The sequence below is a fragment of the Rhinoderma darwinii genome, chromosome 4 (genome assembly GCF_050947455.1).
Source record: "Rhinoderma darwinii isolate aRhiDar2 chromosome 4, aRhiDar2.hap1, whole genome shotgun sequence".
NCBI lineage: Eukaryota > Metazoa > Chordata > Amphibia > Anura > Rhinodermatidae > Rhinoderma > Rhinoderma darwinii.
Genome location: NC_134690.1, coordinates 192508178 through 192531383, shown reverse-complemented (window position 1 = coordinate 192531383; position 23206 = coordinate 192508178). Strand labels below are relative to the sequence as shown.

At 40.4% G+C, this 23206-nt stretch overlaps 1 protein-coding gene across 4 annotated transcripts in view; it reads right to left on the bottom strand.

The window, feature by feature from the left end:
• SMAP1 (small ArfGAP 1) overlaps positions 1 to 23206 on the bottom strand; it is a 256284-nt gene that overhangs the window by 48853 nt on the left and 184225 nt on the right. For all 4 annotated transcript variants that reach the window (XM_075862007.1, XM_075862009.1, XM_075862008.1 and 1 more), the window contains one exon: positions 1244 to 1325. In XM_075862007.1, the coding sequence (XP_075718122.1) occupies positions 1244 to 1325 (82 nt within the window). The remainder of the gene's footprint in view (positions 1 to 1243; positions 1326 to 23206) is intronic.

Below are 23206 nucleotides of genomic sequence, written 5' to 3'. Positions count from 1 at the left end.
AATCGTGTTAACCCACAGAATAAAGTTATCATGTTATTTTAATTTAATTGCACAGTGAATTCCGTAAAAACGACGCGCAAAAAAACTATGTTTTTTTTAATTTTCTACCCCACAAATAATTTTTTCCCGTTTCCTAGTAAATTATATGGCACAATAAATGGTGCTACGAAAAACTACAACTGGTCCCGCAAAAATCAAGCCCTCATAGGACTATATCGACGGAAAAATAAAGACGTTCTGGCTTTTGGAAGGTAGGGAGGAAAAAAAGAAAATGAAAATCTGAAAAAGAGCTGCGGCGGGAAGGGCTTAAGGCTTACGTATTGTAAAAAATATAATATTGAAGCGATCCATAATACCACAACTCTGCTTGAGGGCATCATAGTCAAACTAATTTTCTCTCATAATGCGATATCAAATCTGAGTTTTTGACACAATAGTACAATGAATGCTCCGTTTATACAAGAAAAAAAAAAAGCAGATTCATATCTTAAATATCAAGTGTCTAAAACTTAATTCACCCAGTTTGCAAAGTTATTATATTAGAGGGCGGTTTTTGATGCTTCGTCGCAAGACAAGTAGTAACTGTAATATAAAGTGCATTACCATTTGCCAACACTCTGAATGCATCCAGCAATGTAAATTATGAATGTTATAATTGAGGTTACTATGACTACATCCAGGGTCATGTATACGGTCACGGGTAACGGGCAGAACGGAAACAAACCAGACATTTCCAATATTTAGTGCCAGCAGGCTGTATTCAGAAATGATCATTTGCTTTTATAAAAATGAATTTGGACTCCAGCAGCTAAAGCAAACATTCAGAAAACGGATGAGTCAATACAACGGGATCCCGGTTTGGTTTCCTATAATAAGAGCATTGAATAAAACACGATAAAACCTCTCCAACATCTTACTCTTTACATTAAAAAACTTTATATTTAAATGTTGAAATGTCATTATGCAGCAAGACTTTGAACATCACTTTGATAGCTCTTCATTCCCCAAGGAGCTCATTACTGGTATTTTGGTGGAGACAGCACGGCTGACAGATACAAGCCCCCTTATTAAACATTTTCTGTAATAGCGGGTTCTCGGCAGACTTAATCGTGCCATTCTCAAGCTCAGCTAACAATATCAGTTGGCATATGGAAGATAAAGGCCCGACGCTCCCTTCTGCAAAAGTTCCACTGTAGTCATTTTACATTGTAACAATGGGCAGTGTTCATTATTTATTACTTACCAAGTCCTAAAAGATCAACGGTCATTTCCGGGGCTTTCTTTGGACTTGCTTTAATCTCTAGCTGTGGTTCCTTTTTCACTGCCTGTGAAAAGAAGCAAATTGCTCATTAATTGGCCACTTAATGGAACGTGCCAACATATTTCTGCTTTAATAGAGTCTGTAACACTTGTTAGAAGTATTTTCCAGGCGCTAACAACATATAACAGGCTGGTAACGGATCCTATCCAGGAAACATATTCGCGTGCTGCCAGAAAATGGAATAATGAGGCAATCCTTAAAAAATAGGCCAAACACCAATACAATTCTGCTGGACTTGCGAATAAAATTATACTTCAATCACTTGACCGTTTATTTGGGCATAATATTTTCTTGTTAACACCAAGTATGCCCAGTAACCTTACGTAAATATAGGACGACGGAAAGGGAAAGTTTGGAATCACTGTCAATTATTTTTTCTTTATCCGTTTTGTTAATGGTGGTATAAAAAAGTTACAGATTGCAGAATGACATCCATAAGCTCTAGAATGTCTCCTCCATATAATAGCCTCTAAGCATTTATTCCTTGTCCCTTCACGTTGCTAAGATAGCGGGGAATTGTAGGCTTCAACGGCAGAAAGGACAATGAGTGATAAATCTATTTCATTTCGTGACAATAGTTTCTACTATTTTTGTGCGACACTGGAATAGCTCTTTAAAAGGGATATTGCCGTTTCAGCAAGTAAAGCTTGTTTGCTTGTCTGTATAGTGAAATCAATCCATTCTCTAATATAATAATACATGGTATCATTTCTCAACATCTGTTAGCAGTAGTTTAACGGGAATTTGTAGTGGTTGTGTGATTCTCATATGCGAGGCTTGTGACAGATACAATACAGTTTTTAGAGCTCTCTTGTAACAAGCGGTGTATTTGTGTGATCAATACATGACAGGACAGACTACCTTCTTCTGGAAGTAAACATTGAAGGCCCCATTCCATAACTGCAAGCAGAGATCTTGAAAACCGTGAATTAATGGGCACTGTATAGCAGAAAATTGCAATACTTTAATCTACAATAAAACGATCTTTGCATGTGTTCACATCAGCGTGGTCTTTCCATTGGAGGTGTTCCGTCTGAGCTTTCCGCCGGTGGAACCCCTCAACGGAAAGGCAAACTTAAACCATAGATTCTGTTTGCATCACCATTGATCTCAATGGTGACTGATACTTTGCTAATGATTTCCGTTTGTCACCATTGTGAAAGGGTTCAGTTTTTTTGGACGGAATCAATAGCGTAGTCAACGGAACCCCTCAATGGAAAGACAACGCTGATGTGAACAGGCCGTTTATTTGCTGTAACCAGAATACCACTTTAACCCTTTCGCTGCCTGGACAATTTCCACTTGACAAAATTTGAATTCTAAATTAAAACCATCATATTATAACCCCCATATCCATATATTTTCCTTTTAAAGAGACTGTCACCACATTATAAGTGGCCTATATTGTACATGATGTGATCGGCGCTGTAATGTAGATTACAGCAGTGTTTTTTATTTAGAAAAACAATCATTTTTGACGGCGTTATGGTCTATATTAGGTTTATGCTAATGAGTTTCTCAATGGACAACTGGGCGTGTTTTACTATTTGGCCAAGTGGGCGTTGTACAGGGGAGTGTATGACGCTGACCAATCAGTGACCAATCAGCGTCATAGCAACAATCGGCCCTGCAATCGCATAGTGGGGTGCCGATATTGTTGTAATAACTTAAATGCGGTGGTCGCTATTGACTGCCGCATTTAAGGGGTTAATCGGTTCGGATCACCGCTGCAATCCGACCCGATGATTTCCCCCAGTACTAAAGCTGCTAATAGCAGCCTGTACTGGGAGATGCCGGGATGTGGGGAGTGGCTGTGCGCTCGGTTAGGAGCACACGTAGATTAACGAGCTGCAGGCACAAGGACCAGCGCTGCAGCCCGTTAATCTACGTGGTCAGGAAGGGGTTAAAATCACAATACATTGTTTTATTAAATAAATGAGTTAAAAAGTTTGCATGTCTTTTAAAGCATACTATGACCTGACCTAAACGTGATTTAAAGGCTATGTACACCTTTGAAAGATTTTATTTATTTATTTTTTTAATAAAAAATTTGTGGGATTGGTGCATATTTATAATTAGCTTTCATTAAAAATTTTAATATTTTAAATTTTAATGTTTTACTTCTCTATACAGAGTAGCTGTATTGTTTGCGAAGACATGAATCCGTCAGTCCCGCGGACCTGACGGGTTCAGTGTCAGCGGGTCCTGCGTTTCTCTAATCTATTACATCGGAGATATGACCTTAGATGTGATGGACAACAGGTGGATCACACAGAACCCGCTGTCACTCAACCCATCAGTCTCGCAGAGCAGACGGGAACAGGATTTAGCAAACGATACAGCTGCTTTGTATACAGGATACAAATTTTTAATAAAAACTCATTTATAAAGTAGCACCAATCACACTGACTTTGTATTAAACAAAAAAATAAATCCCTTTGAAAGGTTTATATAGCCTTTAAGATTCAATCTGTAAATGTTCTCAGATATTACAGCTGCTAGAATACTAGTGTTATCAACATGTGCGATTATCCATTCTGCTATAAACGTAAGGGACATGCAAGCAGACAGCACTAAAGAACCCTGGCCCACTGGAGCCATAGGCACATAAAAATTGCCCACCACACCTGATGTGAACTGTGGCCAGTGGCAACATTTGAACAGAGCCCAGGTAATAAAAATATATATATATCCTACTCCAAGAGCAAAGTTCCAAAATTTTGTTGTGAATAGTGATGACATTTTGGATGTGTCTATATTGCAAAGATCCAAAACTTTTGGTGGTGTATAATGTGTGCTTGTTTTGTACAAACCAGAGAAGCCCTTCAACACATGTACTGTATAATGCATACAATGGATAAATAAGCTGTTCTTCAATGGATCTGCAGTGCTTTCCAGCTAAAGTAATACGTGCAGTTTTATTGTCAAAATGTGTATCTGGGACAAGATGAGAACACACAATCTAAGAATCAACCAGCTTAGTGTATATGAAAATAATTAACGGAGCCATGTTGTTGTATCTATTGTGCACTATGTAAAGTATGCAAATCCCGTGTCCTAAATATGACGGCAGGTATTGATGGCAATGACCTGAATAAAAGCAGGTGTTAATTATGCTGTCGGAAACTGTCATTTAACACACCACAGTTGGTGTTTTCATTACTGCATGCAGGACTTCTTATTGAGAGACCGAGAAATATAAAATGAATAATATATCAAAATAAAGCCCTATGGAAAAATTACAGTATAGCCCCTTACCTAGAGCAAAACATTATCTTTATATGTAGGATCCAACAAAAACCTAGATAAAAAAAAATAATCAACCTACTGCTTCAAAATGAAAGTTTTGATGCATGAAAGTAGAAGCTGGTTTAAGTAGTTATGAGATGAAGAACAGAAAACGCTAAGGATGGGCTGCAATATCCGTCAATTACAAACTGTAGCAGCCTAAATAGCAAAGCATTGTGTCCCACCTGTGAAACTACAACTCTCAATGGAGATACTTCAGAGGTAAAGTTACATAGTTCGTACGGTTGAAAAAAGACACATGTCCATCAAGTTCAACCAAGGGATGGGAAAATTTCTACACATTCACATAGGAGCTGATACTTTTTTGTTCTAGGAAATTATCTAAGCCTTTTTTAAAGCCATCTCCTGTCCCTGCTGTGACCAGCTCCTGCGGTAGGCTATTCCATAGATTCACAGTTCTCACACTAAAGAAGGCTTGTCGCCTCTGCAGGTTGAACCTTTTTTTTCGCTAGACGGAGGGAGTGCACAATTGTTTTTAAGAGGGTTTTACATGGAACAGGATTCCACCATATTTTGGGCCAATTTTCAATCCAATTACAAACTATACTTTTTAAACCTATTGTCCTTAATTTCCCCATTAGACGTCTATGAGGGACAATATCAAATGCTTTTGCAAAGTCCAAAAACGCTATATCCACAGCGGCCCCTCTGTCTAGGCTTCTACTCATCTCTTCATAAAAACAGATCAGGTTGGTTTCACAACTTCTGTCCTTCGGAAAACCGTGCTGGCTGTCACAACCCTGTATATAGTCCCTCAAACATTTTTCCCACGATTAATATCAAGCTAACTGGTCTATAATTACCCGGTAAAATAGGAAATAAAAGGAGACACGGCGCCACATAGTGCAAAGTAAAAGCAGGATGGGGCAGAGGAGCCTTGTTTAAGAAAACGCTCACCTGGCCCAAGGACACAAAGGTAGTGGTGCTAATAAAGCTGCTGCTGCCAAGTCCAAATCACAACAAATGGGGTTTGTTGTCCCGAGAAAATTTGTAAAAAATAAAAATAGGACCATCGGCGCTGCACGAAGAGACAGAAATTTGGACGACTTAGATGACCATCATGGCAATATTTAATGGAAGGGCTACGCGTTTCGACACCGAACCGGTGTCTTCATCATCAGTACAGTACTGGCCTGATGAAGACACCAGTTCGGTGTCGAAACGCGTAGCCCTTCCATTAAATATTGCCATGATGGTCATCTAAGTCGTCCAAATTTCTGTCTCTTCGTGCAGCGCCGATGGTCCTATTTTTATTTTTTACAAATATAATTACCCGGGGAAGACCTAGAGACCGTTTTTAAAAGGTTAGGTTCAATATTGTCACAACTCTTGCCACCTGCATGAATTGTCCCTAAGCCCTTATTCACACGTCAGGGTTTCCCGGCCGGGTGACGGCCGTTCATAAAACGGCCGTCACCCGGCTGCAGTAGGAACAATAGACCCCTAATGGGGCTATTCACACGACCGATTTTTTGACGGCCCGGGAAACCTGGCCGTCAAAAAATGGGACATGTTCTATTTTCGGCCGTTTACCCGGCTCCCATAGAAGTCTATGGGGCCGGGTAATACACGGCAATCACTGGAATGTGTCCCGAGTGATGGCCATGTATTCCGTCGCTCGCTCCCTCCTCACAGCGCAGAGTGCATGTGAGGAGGAGGAGTTTATGCCATTCGGACGAATGGCTGTACGCTGGAGGTAAGTTTATACACTGTGTGGCAGGGCCGGGGTGTACAGCAGGTGGAAGGGAGCACTGCACTGGCTCCCTTCCCCTGCTTGTTTTAAAAGCGCCCTGACCTGGTGACACCTTCCATGGCCGATGGCGCCGCTAGCAGCTGCTACTATTGTAGCGAAGCCACTATAGCAGAGCAGGGAGGTATCTCCCTGCTCTGCTATGTGCTAGCCCCACTTTAGCTCCCTGAAGGAGCGGAATCCCCGTGTGTTTGGGGATTCCGTTCCTGGACAGAGCGCTTGATGTCTCTGTCCATATCTGGGCAGTGACATCAGGGGAAATTCCTGAAGCGGAATCCCCGAACACATGGGGATTCCCCTTCAGGAGTTGCCCGATGTCACTGTCCAGATATTTTATCGGCCGACACTCGGGCTTGGGCGGGACCCTGTCGTGTGAATAAGGCATAAGGTTGTGTTCACACAGTTTTTTGCAGGAGGAAAATTCCTCCTGCAAAAACTGCTCCAGACGTTTTTTTGCTCAGTGGTTTGACAAAAACTCGTCAAAACACTCGAGGCGTTTTTTTTCCCGTTTCTGACTGATTGAAATGGGGTTTTGGAGGCGGAAATAGTCTTAAGATAGGTCATGTCGCTTCTTTTTACTGACACGGTTTTTCTGCTCGCGGTAAAAAAACTCGTCCGCCTCCCATAGAAATCAATGGGAGGCATTTTTGGGCGGTTTTTGACGAGTTTTGCGGAGCGGTTTCCACTCCAAAAAAACTGTGTGAACAGGGCCTAATTCTGCAAAACAGCGATGTCAGGAGCTACAATGCCGGAGTTCATGGCCAGAGAATCGCAATACCTGAACTTAGATGTGATGGATAACAGGTGGATCCTGTGTGTCAGACACGCAGGACCCGCTGTCACTGAACCCGTCAGTCCCGCTGACCTGGCAGATTTAGGTTTCAGCGCAAGATACAGCTTCTATGTCTCCAGGAGACGAAGAAGCTGTACCTGAAAAAGTTTATTTTTTTTTTAAACAAAAACATTGACAAAGTTACACTAAACTTTAAATACATTGTTTTAGTAAAAAAAGAAAAAAGTCTTCAAAAAAGTTTACATAGCCTTTAACATTAAATTTTTTAGTCCCCCTAGGTGACTTGAACAAGCAATCGTTCGATCGCTGGTACAATGCACTGCAATACTAATGTATTAGTAAACCAATCAGTAGTCCAATATAAATATGCTCTTCAAAGTCATCGCCTGAGGAGCGCACTAAATATAGAAATTGAACAGAGCCAATATCCCAAATAAAAAAAATCTTCATTGAATACATACAACTTAAAAACAAACAGTTGCTGGATTACCCTTAAATAGAATTGGGAGCACGGCACAGAGTAAAATCTCTCTGGTGCCGGTCTACTACAAAATGCGTCACTAACTGGAGCAACAATGCTACACATGTATGAATAACATGAAGGCTAGTTTGCCCAGCAATACCAAGAACTGTAGACCTATAGTACGCCGGGATACAAATAAAGTGACAAGTGCTGGAACCACCCAGCAGGGCAGAGCAACAATACAGCAACTACAAGTTGGCTTTCCCAGATGACAAAATGTTAAGGATGCGCCTCAACGCACATGTATCCTGATAAATCTGCCGTAAAGGGTTTTAGGAGAAAACAGTTGAACGTTAAATGGAGGGAGGTGGCCAGTAGGGAAAGTGGTACCAGAGAGCTTTTACGCTGTGCCAAGCTCCCCATTGTATTTAAAAACATACAGTTGATGGATCACCCTTAAATTATTTGTATTTAAAGAGGCTCTGTCACCAGATTATAAGTGCCCTATCTCCTACATAGACAGCAATTTTAGATTTATGCCAATTAGTTTCTTAATAGACAACTGGGCGTTTACCTTTTGACCAAGTGGGCGTTCTAAAGAGAAGTATATGACCAATCAGCATCATACCCTTTTCTCCATTCATGCCCATTTGTACTCAGCACAGCGTGATCACGAGAGATCTCGCTGTGCTGTCACTTACTCACACATTAACTTTACTGAAGTGTCTTGAGAGTGAATAGACATTGCCTCCAGCCAGGACGCGATGTCTATTCACACACTCGACACTTTGGTAAAGTTTTTGTGGGACTTACTCACGCAGCACAGCGTGATCTCGTGAGATCACGTTGTGCTGTCATTCGCAGCGTGATCTCGCGAGATCACGCTGCGCTGTGATCTCGCGAGATCACGCTGTGCTGTGATCAAGTCCCACACAAACTTTACCGAAGTGTCGGGAGTGTGAATAGACATCGCATCCTGGCTGGAGGCAATGTCTATTCACGCTCAAGACACTTCAGTAAAGTTAATGTGTAAGTGACAGCACAGCAAGATCTCTCGTGATCACGCTGTGCGGAGTACAAATGGACATGAAATGGAGAAAAGGGTATGACGCTAATTGGTCAGCATCATACACTTTTCTTCACAACGCCCACTTGGTCAAAAGGTAAAAAACGCCCAGTTGTCTATTAAAAAACTAATTAGCATAAATCTTAAATTACTCATAACTTGCTCAAAAATGACCGTTTTTCAAACTAAAAACCACTGTTATCTACATTAGAGCGCCGATCAGATTATGTAGGAGATAGGGAATTTATAATCTGGTGACATAGCCTCTTTAATAAAGGTTATTTTTTCATGGGACATTGGAGCTCTGTAAAGTTTCTGTAGGGTTTCAATACTTCTGTTTTGCAGTGTATTATGCTATTTAGGAGCACAAAGATGGCAGAACTAAGGGCCTTCACTAGGCCCCAAGGCTGCCATGACAACCATCAGCACCCCGTGATTGCATCAATGGGGGTGCCGAGAGTGATAAAGGTGGGTAGCCCCTCTTTCTAACAGTTTAGATGCCGAGGTCGCTATGGACCACTGCAAGTAGTTAAAGTTATAGTATATTCAACTTTGTGTGGGGTCTAAATCCAACTCTAGAAAATGCTTACATCGACATCTACAACTGTCATCCGTGAGATAAAGTACGTAACAGCCCTTGAACATAAAGTGACATTATTGTACACAGAGATTGTCAGCCAACAAAATTCAAGAGCTCCTGTAAGAGCGAATGGTCAAATAACACCACAAGTACTCTAGCTACAAGTTTATTATTTAACTCAGAAGCCAAGGATGGGGAAACTGCTCTCCTCGTCTCCGAGATTTTGTCGTGTTCACCTTGACAAACTCGGCATTAGGTGGCAGTTAATGAAAGAGCTGAAGGTCGCCATCTCAGAGGACATGGCAGGTGGAGAGCACGATTGGTACAGTGAGCTTGTCAAACCATGACACTGGCTTTGTAGCAAAAAGCTCAGGGAAAACAAAAACCCTCCTGTAGAGTAAAAGGCCACAGAAAGAGCAGAGAGATGCCCTTTAACCCAGCGAAGCAATTAAAGGTTCTGAAATGTCTGAAGTAAGAAACGTTGCCTTCATTACACTGTCCCTGCTCCAGACCTCGGCGTCTTATGAGGCTCTAGCTGTGCTTTTTACTTATGTAAACATAAAACTACTGGAAGGATGGAACAGTCATTTAGAGCTCGATGTAGATAAAATTTGTGTTTTCACGGCGATCCTCAGTTAATAAACCTTTTAATATGAAGACTATACACTCACAATAAGAAGAATAAAACCCTTCTCTAGTAAATTAGGAACGCAAGACAATAAAATCAGAGCGCATACAATTTGAGTTTCATAACTCCATACCACCAATATAGGCCATGAAAGATAAAGTCATTTTGAAAAATATAATTTGTTCTCTCCACATTCGGCAGATGTCTCACTTGAATTACTTGAGCTTTTATTAAAGCTGCACGGACCAACCTGTTTGCAATTCATACAGCCGGTAAAATGGAACTTTATCAAATATAATATAAACGGATTTCAAAATTGTGTTTCTTTCATGTTAGGAAAAATGCTGTCATTTGCAAATTACATGGTAAAAATAATAAAAAAGTGGTAAAAGGAATGGGAAAGCTTTCTGCAAAAAGTCAACAGGGCCTGCTAACAAAAATGGTTTTCTGCCCTCCCCAATTACAACTTGCATGTCTGATGAATCCCAATAGTATGTAGTACGGTGTACAATGTCAACAACATAACCCGTAACAGATAGATCCTCTAATCAATCTTGGCACTATAAATGGAGTCCTGCTTTGAGTGCACACAGTATGTAGGTTTCTGAATTTTTTCGGGGGAAATATTCATTGGCGATTAGGCTGTGAAATGTGTCAAGCATTAATCCAAAATTAATGCAAAAATCTTTGAGATTTATAATATCCAAGACATATTCAAGGAGACCCACTGATGAATTGTGAATGCAGCTCTGGGCTATAAAAGGCTGTACCTCAGGATCAGTACAAGGTTAAAAAAGTGATGTATTTATAAAGTTATTCAACTTTTAATTGAAATTATGTGCATAATACCACTGTATAGATGAGTCTCCCTCTCTCTTTCCCTTCTGTTCAGATTGCTCCTGCTGTAAGTTCCTCCTCAGCTGAAATTCCAGAGAAGAGGATCAAAGTGTTGAGGGAATAGGGAGGAGCGATTTATTGCAGCTAGGGAGGGCTGTGACTATCACTGGCGGCACACTGCATATGGCTGAGTTACAGTGAGGTACACCCTGGCTGCCATAGTGTGGATCGCACTGTAAAACATGCCACAGCTGCTGAACACCCTCATTTTGAAGGAGCGGTTCATGCCATTTAAAAATCGGTAAATAAAATAAAAACAGTTGTTTATAATGGTACTTAGAAGCACAAAATGTCTGGGGCATTCTGGCCACTGTGGTAGCGCCGTTGCAGTGAATACGACTTAAAAACTTTCCGACGCAGCAGAACCACGATGGCCTCTGCAGAGTAAAGTGATGCTTGGGAGAGGAGGGAGGAACTGCTAGAAGAACTCATGAGTTCCACAGGCTAACCAACCACAGGACAGAAACCTGACTGGGGGTGTGGAGAGGTGTCCATTTTTATAATCACGTTTTTCTTTTCATTATTTTCTGTTATACATTGTGCCCCCTGATAGGGTTAGAACAGACCTTTGGGGGACATTTTAACATTACATTAATTTTTTTAACTACTGACTTCTCCTGTTACTGAGGCTGATATATTAGCCCCAGTTGCAGAAGACATACAACCTACTGACATGTACTGCTGAGCTGATCTATGTCGGCTAAGACTCAGAAACTCCAGCTACAAGGGAAGCACTGGGACTGGAGTAAAAAGAAGGGAGTACCATGTATTCAGTGACCAGGAAGGCAGTGCATGTCAGGAGGTTGTATTTCCCCTGCAACTGGGGTAAATATATTAGTCTCAGTAACAGTAGTCAGCAATTTCAAAAAAATCAAAACATTATTGTAATGTTAAAATGTCCCCCAAAGGTCTGACAACCTTGCGATGCACAGTGTGTGCGTATATATTATATACACACACACACACACACACACACACACACACACATCATTGAAATTTCAACACCAAGAAGGGCAAGCCGTGAGGTTTTGTAAATCAAGGAAGTAGCAGGTTTCAAGCACCTAGCTCCAATCTGTGGCATGTGGGAGAGATATGAAAACCAGATTGAAAGCAAAAGTTTTTTAGCCACATGAAACCTTAAAAATCAGATCAAGTGCTATAATAGGATTGTGCGATGCCTCCGGTTAGTCGACATGCCAGTTATCACCACTTGTCGCAAACTGAGAATTACAGAATCCTTGAACTGAGAGACCTTTGTTTATCACTCCGGCAGATCACTACTCGCCCATCCCGAGAGGTTAGCACTGTGCAACAATGCGTGTCCCGGAGGTTGGGAGAACATCAAACGGAAATAACCAAAAGAAGTGCGCGGAGGTGAACCTCTGCACGGACAGATTGTCTGACTGGAAGAATGGAGCGTAGTGATCCATTCCGTAGTGCAAGTGAAATTGGACTACAGCCTAGGGCAGCAATTAGTGTCGGCACAAACTATCAGAAGGCGTTTGCATGAAATTGGGCTACGAGGCAGAAGTCCAGCTACAGGTGTTCCATTGACCACATGCCACCACTCTTAAAGACTATCACGGTGCACAGCAAGATGGCAATGGCAGCTGGAATGGAGTCTATCCTCCTAAGCGATAAGTCCCGCTTTTGACTCGGACGCAATGATAGCCAGAGATTGGTCTGGAGACCATGTGGGAAACGCCATTAACAGGCCTTCACATAGGAACGTCACTCCAGTCCTACTCCCGGGATTATGGTGAGGGGTGGCATAACGTATGGTAGCCGGACCCTCTAGTCTTCATTTCCGGTACACTAACAGCTCGGCGTTACATTGATTTGGTCGTGGAACCAGTGGTATGGCCATTTCTCCAAAGCGTGCCAGAAGAAGTTTTTCAACAAGGACAATGCCAGGCCACATGTTGTCGTGCTACTGTGAGCAGCCTGCATGGCCTAAACCTGCAACCATGGCCGGCAGCATCTTCAGACTGGTCTCCAATCAAGCACATCTAGGACGTCATTGGTCGGCAATTGCAGAGGGAGCTGCCAGCAGCCAATCTTGATGATTTGCGTTCCCAAGTGCATTCAGCGTGGCACAACACAACCATTAATAACCTTATTATTAAGCCAAGGCGCATAAGTGCGTGTATTTCTGCACATGGCGCTCACACTGAATAAATCAAGAGGTTTGGAATATTTTTAAAGCATTTGCATATCAATATGTCTATCGATCCTGTGATTGCCATAATTCTAAAACTTTTCCTTCTTGGTGTTATAATTTCAATGTTGAGGTGTGTATAGCCCAAATCACAGCCGGAACCCCAGCTTCCGACGACCAAAAACACCACATTTCCTACATAAAAAGGACAACGGAAATTAAAAACAAAGTATCGCTAAAATCAATTTTTAACTTTTTTTTCTCTTTTCACTTTAATAGCACAAACGTTATATTTTGTTTTAATTTACTTTTGTAGTTCCCTCTGATATAATAGTGCCATAAAAATAAAATCCCATGTATCATGGAAGAAAAGAATATCGTGTGTAGATATTGTTTTTTTGTCACCTCCTACTATAAGTTAAGAATATTGGAAGTCACCTAGGAGTTCCATGGCCTGTGTTAACCAATACAGCAAAAACTGTACAAGATGTGTGCTCACTGCCTAGACAAGTTTATGTTCTTAAATTCCTGAAACTGAGAAACCGCTGTTAGAACGAGGGCAAAGTGGGTGGTCGCCTAAGACCCGACTGAGGAGGGGGTACAGTTTGTTCACTATAAAAGCTGAAACAATTAAAAAGGTCTTTGCATAATCAACTAGATGCTGTCTCTGAGCTGCTGACAATACTGTAGATGCGGAGACACGAGAGATTCCCTGTCACGCAATACAAGACAAGAGGAGCGGTCACCTCTCCTGATAGGTCTATTTAGTAAAAACTTGTATTCCCCATGAAAAAAAATTCTGGAGCATCTTTTCTTAGACCTTTACGCAGAGTCGCTCCTCTGTCATTCCTTATAGAAATGTATGAATAAATAAACTTGGTGCTACACAGTCTGGCACGGTCAGCACTGATTGGACAGTCTGTGTAAGGACACATACCGAACCGATAACACCAGAGTTGTGAAATTAATCATAAATTTATAGGAGGAATAAGAGAGGAATGATAATGTGGAGGGAAAAGAAGGATTTGACTCTCATTGGGATTAATGGGAGGCAGAATTTTCAGGTGGAATTCGAGGCAAAAACTCTGCAGTGGGAACAGGGCCTAAGAGTATACAGTATCCGTGGCATATTAGAATAAGATGGATCGGCTCATTACTATAGAGATCCTGGTCCTCAGGTATTGGGACGTGTTGCCATGGAATGGCCGCATCACTTCCGTCACTAAGAAGGTTGCTATGACGCAGCTCCCCGTGGTGCTGCGTTTAGCTTTGATGCCCCACTCATTGGAGAGACGTAATGTAACATTCGAACAGGTAAAATAGTGTTAAATAGATCTGATATTTAACCATGAAAATGAGATGCGCAACAAAGCCTGCAATGACTATGTAGTTCGATTTTATTATGCTTCCCAGTTATTATTCTGTAACGCCGTATCCCAAATTATTCATGCTTTTTACTGGTGACACGTTTGATATTTTACCATTTATCCAACTGACTACACAAAATGTTTTTAAGGTATTTATACACACTCCCTGTGAGCTTTGTACTCCAGGAAGAACCATATTTAAGTTTGTAATGTGCTTGTGTTATGTATAATCTTTAATAATATAGCGCCAACCTCTATGGTGATCTGATGAATGGGTGAGTGAACATTCCAAAACGAGTCACCCTATTGACAAAGAATTTCTTAGCTTTACCGATTGTGGAGAGATTGCTATGCTGACGGACATGTTGCACCGTCCGTGAAATACTTAACGGTGACAGCAATATGTCATTTCTTTTATTTACTATGCCACCAGTAATACACTAGTAGCGCTCATTGGTTAATCTCTGTATGCGTGTGTTAGTGAAGACCAGTTCCGAGCAGCACCTTTTTGGGAACAACTGGGAATTGATATTGCATATCTATTGTGTCTGCATTACACAACTAAATTAGGTTAGGATCTCACATTTTGGTGAAGTATTATGACGTTTGTTATACACAAACTGATGCTTGACCCACGAAGTGCCCATTTTGTTTTGTCTTTCTATATATAGTGTACAGTATGTCAGGAGAGATGACGGGTCCTCTTTAGAAGATCGTCCATGCAATAGCGATCATGCTGAACTTCATGGACGGAGGGGGCATTCTGTACCCCTGCCTTGGGCACCAAGAGCTTGTCCAATGACACCCCTGTCTGATAGTAATTCATGTGTGTACATGTACTCAATTTTTAGTCAGAAAAAAATAAAATTAAAATTAAAAAAAGATGGTAATTACTTTTTTTGATCACCCCAAAAGTGATTAAGAAGTGTAAGAAAAGAAAGGTATTAATGTTTGGTATGAAATAATGCAAGATACACGCTGGCATTTCAGAATCTTTTCTGTTCCCTATTCAGGAAAACCAGAATGCTTATATTTGACTGTAATAAAGCATGAATAAATAAAGTGAATGAGCGGCAGAGGACTGTTAGCAAAGGACTCACAAAACTTCATTATCTGAATGTGTTTTATAGGAAGCCACGTCCTGCATTCTGCTAGAAAATGTGGCTATAAAGTAGCAGTGACTGCACTGAATTATTTATGAGTGAAACTCACCTGCACAGTTGAGAATTTTTTTAAACTGTAAAGACAGATGATATTCTCTCTCCTACTATTCTGAAACGCTACTCCTGAACACTGACAATAGCCTTATAATGCACCATTTACAGAGAATGCTTTTATAGGAATAGAAATATTACACTGAATCAAGGAGGGTTGGCACTCCATGAAGCAATGTACTATAGCTACTTTTACATAATCTGACAACCCACTAATAAAGCACCAAAATTTACCGGAACAAAAGCAAACAACATGAGCATTAGGGAAACCCAAGAATGAATCATTAGTTTTATTACATATACAATGTAAATTATGTATTTACCTTTTTATGATTTTCCAAATAAATCCATGTAAACAAACACATAGGGGCACAATTACTAATGTCACTATACCAGTCTGGTATTATTGAAGTATATGCCACATGTTCCAAACTAAATCTACAGTTTTAATTTTTGTTAGTAACAGGGGCTTGCCACGGAGTTCAACTCATCCCTAAAAGTTTTCGGACATTTCTTTAAATAGAAAAGTACAGGTGATGCCAGGTACTAGCTGGCATTATTTCTTCGCATGTACTGTGTTTTCAGTATTTATTCGGAATGGCGCACCTTCTTTCATGAAAGCCAGCAATTGTAAATCCATCCGAGAATATTTGAAGGCACCCTACAGCAATAACAATTACATGTGAAACATACACATCCATTATCCACAGACGTAGCAGAGCGGAAATAGCCATTTTTTGTAATAATTTTTAGAGTTAAGATAGCTCAGCAGGTTTACCTGTATACTTCTAGGAAACGACAGAAAACACATTGCGATATAATAAATCAGAAAGCAAATGAGTAACTGATCAACAATAGAATGCATGTGAAATATCCGATACCATTAGGGGAGAAATGACGGAGATTGACTGTACAAGCGGAAATTAAAACGTCCATTAATCCTACAAATGTCGGGTACCCGAAGTGCAACCATAAAACCAGACTGCTTTTATACACCATTTCATACTGTGCTATTGGGTGAGTTTTACTCGACTTCTTTCAAAGCAGTCAGATTGTCATTTCATTACGCAGTCAGCACGGAGGACAAAAATGCTCTTCTGAATGGATGTTAAAATATTTCTACTAATGTCCTCAGTGGGTTACTGGCCTGTTCGCATGACTATATAAAACATCTATGTACTGTACAAAGCCCAGATCTGGTCTGCAGAAAGTCATAGTGAAGTGAGGGACGCTGAAAACTTTTTGGAAATAAAAAGCTTAGCAGTAGGATTCTACCCACAACTAAAATATCTTTTCTGAATAATGTTATTTTTTACTGACTTTTTTCTCTAGAGAATAATTCAAATAATAAATGCCAGTGGGCATCTACCATCCCCCGTGAAATCCACTGCCAAATCAATGTAATTATCAGTAACAAGAATGTGTCTAACATTGCCTGCGTAAATAAGCATAAGAATCTTGGAAACAAAACGAATAAGCACTAAAGACGAACTTGGCTCAACATTTTTCTCTAAAGAAGTTTTTTGCTGTGGTATCTCCCTTGACAAATAAAATAAATAATGATAAAGTTGATAATAGTGATGAGACGTCTTTGGTGAATTACCTGGTCAAATGAATAAGCAGATGTGTTTCCAAATCAGTGATGAAGAACTAGAAATCTCGGAAAAAGGCCAAAGCTCCAACATCTTGAAAATATTTTGGGATGCCCCAGAAGCAAGCTTTGAGCAGACTATGTAGGGTGCACAGACTGGAGAACGAAAAGAACACGCGCTTTTGTTTCAGGTCTTCAGTTTGGGACAATTCAAGGGTAGAAAAAAAAGACTTAAAAACGTAGCGCTGGAGGGCACAGAGGCAGAACTGTAACCGGCGGAAAGGACTCAGACTTTCAGGGAAAGAGATTTACTGTGCAACAATGTTAGTTTTTTGGCTTACCAACCCCAGAAGGCAGCCTTTTTTTACCCATTATCCTGATGACTGCACAGGTATTTTTACTGTATGTGGAGGTGGGAACATACAGAAACGGTTTGATCACTGCATCTATTAATATGAGACAAACAAGTATAAAAGGGAATTTTATACAGATCTTATTGGTTCTGGCCAGAATGCTATAATAAAAAAATGACAGCTGCCAATTAAGAAAAAAAACTAAATGTATTTTGTGCATTTCTTTCTTGAGAGGTTATACAAAATATCAATTTATCCAACTAGATTCAATAGAAAGATGGAATGAGAGGCATAATCTTAAACACAGTAACTTTATCTATTCACCGTTCATCCACTAATTTCCCTACTTCAAAAGCAAAATTTTCCAGGGCATATGAGGGAGCCTGAATGACAAGTCATGCTTTCAATGTCATCCACTGACAGGCTGTCCTCATAAGCATAGCTCTAAAGGCCGTGTTCACAATGCTGTATTATATAACATGTCATGAAGAGTTGTCCAGTGGAATCTTCAACGGTGCATCTTTACTACATATTTCCAATCCATCAGTGGTAACTGACAGCAAAACCTCAAGACGGAGGAAGAAGTAGACCGGTGACACGATAGACACATTCCTAAAATACATTTCAGGGAAAATAGAATCTCTAAAAAGTTAAAACATAATAAACACACATGTACAGTGGATATAAAAGCCTACACACAAGATGAATCATTTCAGATCTTTTTCATCTTTAATGTCACCTTTAATCTGTACAATTGTATTGAAAAACAAACTGAAATTTTTTAGGGTGGAAAAATGAAGCGCAAAAATAATGTGGTTGCATAAACATGCACACCCTTAAACTAATATTTTGTTGAATTACCCTTTGACTTTATAACAGCATTCAGTCTTTTTGGGCAGAAGTCTATCAGCATGGCACATCTTGACCTGGCAATTGTTGCCCACCCTTCCTTGCAAAAGCGCTCCAAATCTATCAGATTGTGAGGTATTTCCTCTGTACAGCCCTCTTCAGGTCACCCCACAGATTTTCAATAGGATTCAGGTCTGGGCTCTGGCTGGGCCATTCCAAACTTTGATCTTCTGGTGAAGCCATTCTTTTGTTGATTTGGAGGTATGCTTTGGGTCGCTGGCGTGCTGAAAGGTGAAATTCCTCTTCATCTTCTTAGAAGAGTCCTGCAGGTTTTGTACCAATAATGCCTGATATTTGGAACTGTTCATAATTCCCGCCACCTTGACTAAAGCCCCTTTTCCAGCTGCAGAAAAACAGCCCCAAAGCATAATTCTGCCTCCACCATGTTTCACCTTGGGTATGGTGTTCTTTTGGTGATGTGCAGTATTGGCTTTGTGCCATACCTTTTAGAATTATGGCCAAAAGGTTCAATCTCAGTCTTAGACCATAACACGTTTTACCACATGCGTTGGCAGACTTGATGTAGATCTTTGCAAAACATAGCTGGGCTTGGATGTTTTTCTTTGTTAGAAAAGGCTTCAGTCTTGCCACCCTAGCCCACACATACGAAGAATTCTGGAGATTGTGGTCACATGCACTACGCACCCAGTACCTGCCAGAAAGTCCTGCAGCTCCTTTAATGTTGCTGTAGGCCTCTTGGTATCCTCCCGGACCAATTTTCATCTGGTCTTTTCATCAAGTTTTGAGGGACGTCCAGTTCTTGGTAAGGTCACTGTTGTGCCAAATGTAATCCACTTCTTGATGACAGTCTCCACGGTGTTCCATGGTTCATTGAATGTCTTGGAAATTCTTTGGTACCCTTCTCCTGACTGATGCCTTTCAACAATCAGATCCCTTTGAGGTGTTGTAAGCTCTATACGGACCATGACTTTTGCGGTCACATGCAACAAAGAAAAAGGTTAGGAAAATCCTAAATCGAACAGCTGAATTTTATATGGGTTTACTCAGAATCACTTTAAATAATGGCAGCTGTGTACTACTATTTAACATGAGTTTAAAGTGTAGCTAAAGTTAAACTTCTGGCATGTCATAGTGATGTCTGAAGTTGGGATTGGTGGGGGGTCCGAGCACGGAGACCCCCATCAAATCGCTAGAATGAAGCAGCTGAAGTGCTCGTGTGAGCGCTCAGCTGCTTCGTGTCTGTTCAGCTTTTTCCGGAAATAAATGTATCGGTGTACGGACTCGACAAAGTCTATGAGCCCGTACCCCGATACATCGGCTTTCCGGAAAAAGCAACACAGAAACTAAGCAGCTGAGCGCTCACACGAGTGCTTCAGCTGCTTCGTTCTAGCGATTGGTGGGGGTCTCTGTGCTCGGACCCCCACCAATCCAAACTTCTGACATGCCACTATGACATGTTAGAAGTTTTCCGAACGTTTAGCTACACTTTAAATGTGATTGGCTAATTCTGAACACAACCACATCCCCAATTATAAAAGAGGGTGTTCACCCTTATGCAACCACATTATTGTAGTTTTATTATTTTATTTTTCACCACTCAATTTCAATGTAATTGTACAGATTATGGGTCGCATTAAAGGTAGAAAAAGTTCTGAAACTATTCCTCTTGTACTGATTTTTTGACATGACAAAAACCTGGCATTTTAACAGGGGTGTGTAGACTTTTTATATCCACTGTAAATCCTGGACAAAGTATAGGGAAAACATGTACCTCACAGTTATCAATAGGATAGTACTGGTAGACGCATTTATATTCTGACAAAATAATGCCTCATGTTGATACTGGTATTGTGTGTCTGTGCATGGACCTTTTATTTAGTGCCAAGGATGGGAACAGATCCTGTACTTTGAAATCCAGACAATCTTTCCCAAATTAAGTTTTTACATACAGGATCAAATCTCTAAATATTTTCAGTATGGCTAAAGGGCATGCCACCTTGTGGATGAAAGTCAAGGGTTATTAACTTGGGCCATATATTGCGGTAATGTGAATCTTCCGCAGTAGGTGCCGCTTAGGCGGACATTGAACTTATGGTTCCACTCTGCTAGGTTTCAGTAGCTATAGATGGGCAGAATAAAAGTCTAAATTCTGCTGAAAACCTGACCACCCATTACAAGACAACCGGATGTCATGTCGGTCATGGTGCCTTTAAACCCAAATATCTGGTCGTCATTTTGCTTGTATTATGGGTACCTGTCAGAAGGATATACAATCCACCTAAATGTCATACTACATAAGGTAGGGTACAATATAATGACAGCTCACAAAATTGTTCCATTTTCATTTCAATCATGTATATAAAACAAAGTGGAGATTAAAGGAAGACACAAATGGCAATCTCCTGCCATAGGTCTCTAATTCAAGAGTTCGATGAGACCCCACCCTGGAGCAGATTAGCTGACAGTTGGGTTTATTGAGTACTTGATTATTCTTTTTCCACTCACAGTCATTTCCAATTTACTCACTAGCGCTTGTAATTCATGTATGCCTGCTGAACAAAAGTCTTCGTTTGCTCTCATTAAATAGGAATTGTAAGCATTGTGCATAAAGTAATTGGATTCCTTCCCTCTTTATTGCCTAGCTTGCAATAAAGCCGTAAATGATTGCATAAACATCTGAGAAATCCCACCAGGAGGAGAAAAAAATACTCATAATGCTGGCAATTTGCTATGAGCTTGCAGCAGACCTGCAGATATGAATTCTTCCTGGCAGCTCATAACCTTATCAGATAACACACTCTATAACAATAAGCATGTATTATAAAGCAATTACAACTGTTGCACATTTCAAAAAAATCTCCAGCGCGATGGATCACACCCATATAATCCTAGATTTGTCTTTTTAAAAGGATATAAGGAAGGGCACGCTATGCTCCGACAATGTATACACTGAATTCTTGAGAACACTTGATTTCCAGGTATTTATACTTTAAATACCCTTGGTATTTAACATTTAAAAAAAAAAAGAGCAAATTCATTAAAACAGAATTCCAACTTTACAGCTTGTTGAGCCAAACAGAAAACGACATGCCTGGTAAAAAAAAATGGTACAAAGCCATGACAAAAGGCAAGCAGCACATTAGAGTATAAAAGCGGAGCCGTGTTTGAATTGGCTGCAAACACTAAAGAAGAATCCCTACAAGTGTATGGTCACACTCAAGCACCAACTTGGCTTCAGCTCGGAATGATCTCCTTTCCCGGCACCAAATCACTGTCAAGGTGAAAACCCCCATGGGAGCGGTGATAAAAGACAAAATGTGTGTCCCCAAGTTTTCCAGAAAACAGATGTAAACTCAGAAGCGTAATTACAATTCAAAACGTGTGATCCTTAACCACTATGATGGCCAGCCACCGAGGAGTTAAAAAAAAGTCTCGGAGAATACTGCATTTTAATAAGGTTAATCACCCCAACAGTTGTCAGACATATTGATTTCGGGATGTAAGTACAGTTGTTTAATGTACTTGCACAGCACGAGAGAGGATTTATACAGAATATCTAAGCCCTGTTTTGTATGCGGAGAGACAGACAAGGATCAACGTGTTTTTTACCTGTAAAGAATGGCCCATTGCTTGCTACAGCTTAAGTCATTTTAATTATACATATGAAAATGAGAACTTCTTGCTGGAGGTCCGCTCTTCATTGAGAGATGAAACATAATCCATCAAAATCAGTTAAAGGGAAGTTACATTTATTCTCTGTACAGAAGATTATTTTTGATTTCTGGGGACATACATGTATTATTGATTTTATTAGTGTATTAAAGGGTTAAAAGCTTAATCCTATTGGTCTTCCAACTCCCTGCTGTGTGCGTGTGTTGATCTACATGAGAAAGCTATCTTCCCGACCTCCCCACAGACATGTACCCTTGGCTGAATCTGCATGCTTATTCAATAGGGTAGTGGGCGAAGAGATCGGGAATAAGGAACAACCTTTTAAGCCAGGATTGCTGTGTTCTGGGAATCCATATTTCATAACTAAAAAACATTTAACATAAAATAGCAGATAATCCTGCATATGGCAACTCCTGTATATACTAAATAAGCAGCAATGGAAGAAAATGAGGAAAGGTTGAAATTTTGTGAACTTTTTTTTTTAATAAAGATATATTAAAGCTGTAGGGCATGGATGTACTCCTGTAGAAACTTTGCTGGCAAGGTCAGTGCGTTCAGAGCCAAAAAAAGGGCAATGGCATAAATGAGTATTTTTAGAATAATCATGATCATGCTAAAGAGCAAGAAGACTTCAGTTTTTGTACAAAATTATTCAATAGAATTAAGCTAAGATTTTACACATAGGACAGAGACTTGTATCTTCATACTTCCAATGACACTTCATATCCTGCAGTTCTCAGGGAGGCTACATGAGAGAAAAACCCATGATTCTAGTGAAATATTACCCCTCCATAAATCCATTGTAAGGCCACATCTTAAAGAAGCTCTGTTACCAGTTTATCACTTCCCTATCTTCGACCTAATCGAATAGGCGCTTTGATGGTGAGAATTTTTATTTTTTTTATTTTTAGTCTTTTGCTAATTTTGTCTTAATGGCCAACTGGGCGGTTATTTTAATTTTACCATGTGGGCGTTGTATATAAAACTGTATGACGCTGACCAATCAGCATCATACACTTCTCTTCACTCCAGCCCAGCGTGATTCACAGCCCAGTGTGACCTCAGCTAGAATCGCGAGATCACACTGCGACGTGACTTCCTGACGCAGGTCCTTCACCAGAGCGTCTCTAGGGGGTTTTCTATACTTACCTGCACGCTGTGGTGCTGCTGCTGA